At 35.5% G+C, this 3,575-nt stretch overlaps 1 protein-coding gene across 1 annotated transcript in view; it reads right to left on the bottom strand.

The window, feature by feature from the left end:
• LOC106871658 (cytosolic carboxypeptidase 2) overlaps positions 1-3,575 on the bottom strand; it is a 229,443-nt gene that overhangs the window by 144,987 nt on the left and 80,881 nt on the right. Inside the window, exon 2 of the mRNA XM_052967648.1 lies at positions 1,430-2,011. Coding sequence (XP_052823608.1) covers positions 1,430-1,859 — 430 coding nt within the window. The 5' untranslated portion in view covers positions 1,860-2,011. The remainder of the gene's footprint in view (positions 1-1,429; positions 2,012-3,575) is intronic.

Raw genomic sequence — 3,575 nt, 5'->3', positions numbered from 1 at the left:
TATATATATATATATATGTATACTTGATTGATTATATGCATATTTTTTCTTATCTTTAGATCAGGGGGGAAACTAAACACCTGACCCATATGCTTACAACGAACTCTGCTAAAGAACCCACATGGTGCCAGGCAACAGATTAAATCTACCACTCAAGTAAGCTGCGACAAAATTTATACAAACTAATAAACCCGTTCAAATGTATATAAAATCAACCTCCTTGTTGCTGTTGATGATGATGATGATGACGACGACGATGACGACGAGGAGGAGGAGGAGGAGGAGGAGGTTTTCATTCTCTTCCTCTTTTTCTTCCGTCTTCCATTTCAACTCTCAATAGGAGACCTACGAACTAAGACACTCTAGTCATGATCTTTCTATCTTTTGTTCTCACATATTATTGTCTCCGGTACAATATTATTCAATATTTACCCTTTTATTTGTGATTGTTTGTGATTGAGGAGGTTTGGCTGGTGCGTGTTAAGGATCTCTTTAATTGACTCATTTGTATATCTGTTGGTTCTGATGACGCCAGAGGAGACAGACAAATTAGAAATGTTTGGGGCAACAGTAATAGATAAGACAAACCAGATGAACACGTTGAAATACAACAACTGCTGTTAAGAGGAACATAATTGTAATTTCAATAGACTGAGGCAAACAAAAAAGAACATGATGTCTGTAAATCAATGGTTGATTGGTCAGAGATGAACCATTTCCTGGCCATGAAATAGTAAACCGGGCTTGAATGATGCGGTAAGATCAACATTACGAATCATCTTTAGAAAACGGGGTCCTAAACATTTGTAGTGATTAGTAAGGTTTTCTTTATGTATTGTTTGTGAATAGAGTGTGCTGCAAAACCAGGTTAGTGATACCTGTATAACAAATATGTAGACATAGTGACTCTATCTTAATGTTTTGTCTAAAACAAAATCTGGTAACTTTCAAAATATTCTATAATTTTTAATAGCCGAAAACAAGGTTCTCAATAGACAAAAATAGTTTGAATGATTGACTAACTGTCTATGGGACAACCAGTAATTTTAACTGAAGACACATCTAATAACTTAGAATGATATAGAAACCACTGTGTGTTTGCAATAAATTTCAATTTTAATAATGTTAACAAATAACTAAATAGCATAGATCGACCTAATAAAAATTACCAAACCGAATACTGATCACAAATTTGTAAGAAAGGTGTATTATAGATCGAATCGACATCAAAATACAATTGATTATCTCTTATCGATCGTGAAGTGATGAAAAGTAGCATGAGGCCCTCGGCAGTATTTGATCTCAGAATTTAACTAAATGTTGCCATAAATTAAGGCAGGCAGTCTATTGTTTCTACAACTCCATCTTTGTAAATAAAAAAAAGAAAATTAAGAAATATAAAGAAAGAGAAGCAAGAAACTCTTCTAACCTGCTAAGTAGTTGGACAGGGGTTCAGATAGATGCTTCGTACCATTCTGGAACTTGACCGTCGGCAATAAAGGACCGAGAGAATCTGGCCATTTGAATCCAAACTCATTTTGTAGTTTACAGAAATTTTCTACGGGTCGAAAAGTATTTGGTGGTTCCAGATTGCGATACAGACGATCCATAATTGGTTCCGGGATGTTACATTCAGCATCGAAGTACCGCCGATATCCAGTGACTGAGTGTTGGTTCTTCACGAACGGTTGAAATAAAGGAGGAATGTTGTAAGTGAAAGATGGTAAAGTTCTTTGTTTTGTCATTAACTGCTGATTTCTGTGAAGACCCTCTTGTTTTTGTTGTTGTTCCCGCTCTTCTTTTTCCTGTTGTTCTTTGGAGCTGATCCAGTGTATCAAAAGTTTGTCGTTGAATTGCATCACATTTGGTTTGCTGTCTTTCTTCTGCTGCTGGATTTTTTCGCGAAGTTTCTGCAGACGTTCAATGGGTGGAGTCTTCAGAATTGCCCTTACTTTTGCCTCTAACTCCCTTTGCAGTTCTTGCCGGATATATTCTTGCCATTCTGCCGACCCTGCCAAATATCACAGAACATATTTGAGAAAGAAAACGAAAACAAAAGAAAATATATGAAACTTATTTTTCAACTAACAAATAAAGTTAGTTTATCTTAGTGAAGATAAACTAACTTTAAAACACAATTAAAAACACAGATTTTCTGTGGAAGAGAATTGAAGAGATGTGATGTTCATACTTTTTTTAATATGAATAACGTGAGATGGCTCAAGAGGAAATTGAGTAACGAATGTGGTTTCAGATAGTCGATCGACTTCTTAGACACAACAGTCAGATCTCTTTGGAACGACATCTTACTGTTTTAGGCAAGGGAGGACACACTGACTAATGTACTCCTACATATAGTCTGAAAATAAAAGACTGCATAGTCGCTGTACAAATGTCTTACCTTATAAGTCAATTTTATCAGGATAATCCTAAGGCTAAACAAAATCAACAAAATAACTATAACAACAACAAAAGCACTCAGAGAGCGCAAACCTCCGCCAAAGCAACACCAACGTCCTCTCAACGATTAGCCGGAGATGATTTTTAAAATGAGAATATCTCGTAATACTTCTGGTAAAGTAAAGTAAATATAACAAATAATCCAGAATCCTTGTTGGGTACCGGATCGATCCCAAATTCTAATCAGTTCGTCCCCGTCATGAGGCCAAACATCCCTGAAAATTTCATCCGAATCCATTCAGCGTTTCTTGAGATATCTTGTCCACGGACATACAAACAAACAAACAAACACGACTGAAAACAATACCTCCGCCTTAGCTAAGACGGAGGTAATAAATATTTTAAAATGTAGTTGCTGGTTTTGTTGTTGTTCTGCTGCTGCTCTTGTGTAATCCTAGGCCAGTCCTAATCGAACAAATCTATAATCAAAGATATTCCGGTCCTATCATCTCGTCTTTTCAAGTAGTGTACCTATAACGACTACATTCCCCAATTTTCTTAGATACTAAGATGGTAACTTTCGGGATAATTAGCTGTCATTTCTGGCAGGTTGAACAACAACTTGGAGGTTTCGTTTTTGGTTAGGAGATAAATTATAGATATTTTGTTTTTAATTATGGTTTCTGTCTGCTGCCTTCTATTTCCCAATTTAAATACTTCCTTTGTCTTGTCAACATTAAGAGGAAAATCACACAATCTACTATGTCTTGTCTCCTATAGATCTGCGATGTAGTAATAAATAAAAAATAAATCGATTTCTTTTTCCACTCGTATCATAAAATTACTGATATAAATAACTTCTAATGACAGATTTTAATTATTAAGTAATTAAAGTATGTATAGAGGTAAGTGGCAGTTGTGGTATTGATGCCTATATTATTAGTGCACTCGATACAACTATAGCAAGGGTTAATGAGCCGTACATAAGGCATATAAAACAAAATATCAAATATATAATTCTGTTATTTTGAGGAGACGAAACTGGTAAACAGTGATGTCATGTCTTATGTAATGCAGAAGAGACGCTGTAATGGTCATGACTTTTTCAGGAGGCATTGTCAGAATATTAAAGCTAGTGATCAAGCATCACACGAGATCCGAAACTCTGTTTTGTG

The sequence above is a fragment of the Octopus bimaculoides genome, chromosome 4, assembly GCF_001194135.2.
Source record: "Octopus bimaculoides isolate UCB-OBI-ISO-001 chromosome 4, ASM119413v2, whole genome shotgun sequence".
NCBI classification, from domain to species: Eukaryota; Metazoa; Mollusca; class Cephalopoda; order Octopoda; family Octopodidae; genus Octopus; species Octopus bimaculoides.
Note: the sequence above shows the minus strand (reverse complement) of the source record. Positions and strands in the feature narration are given on the sequence as shown.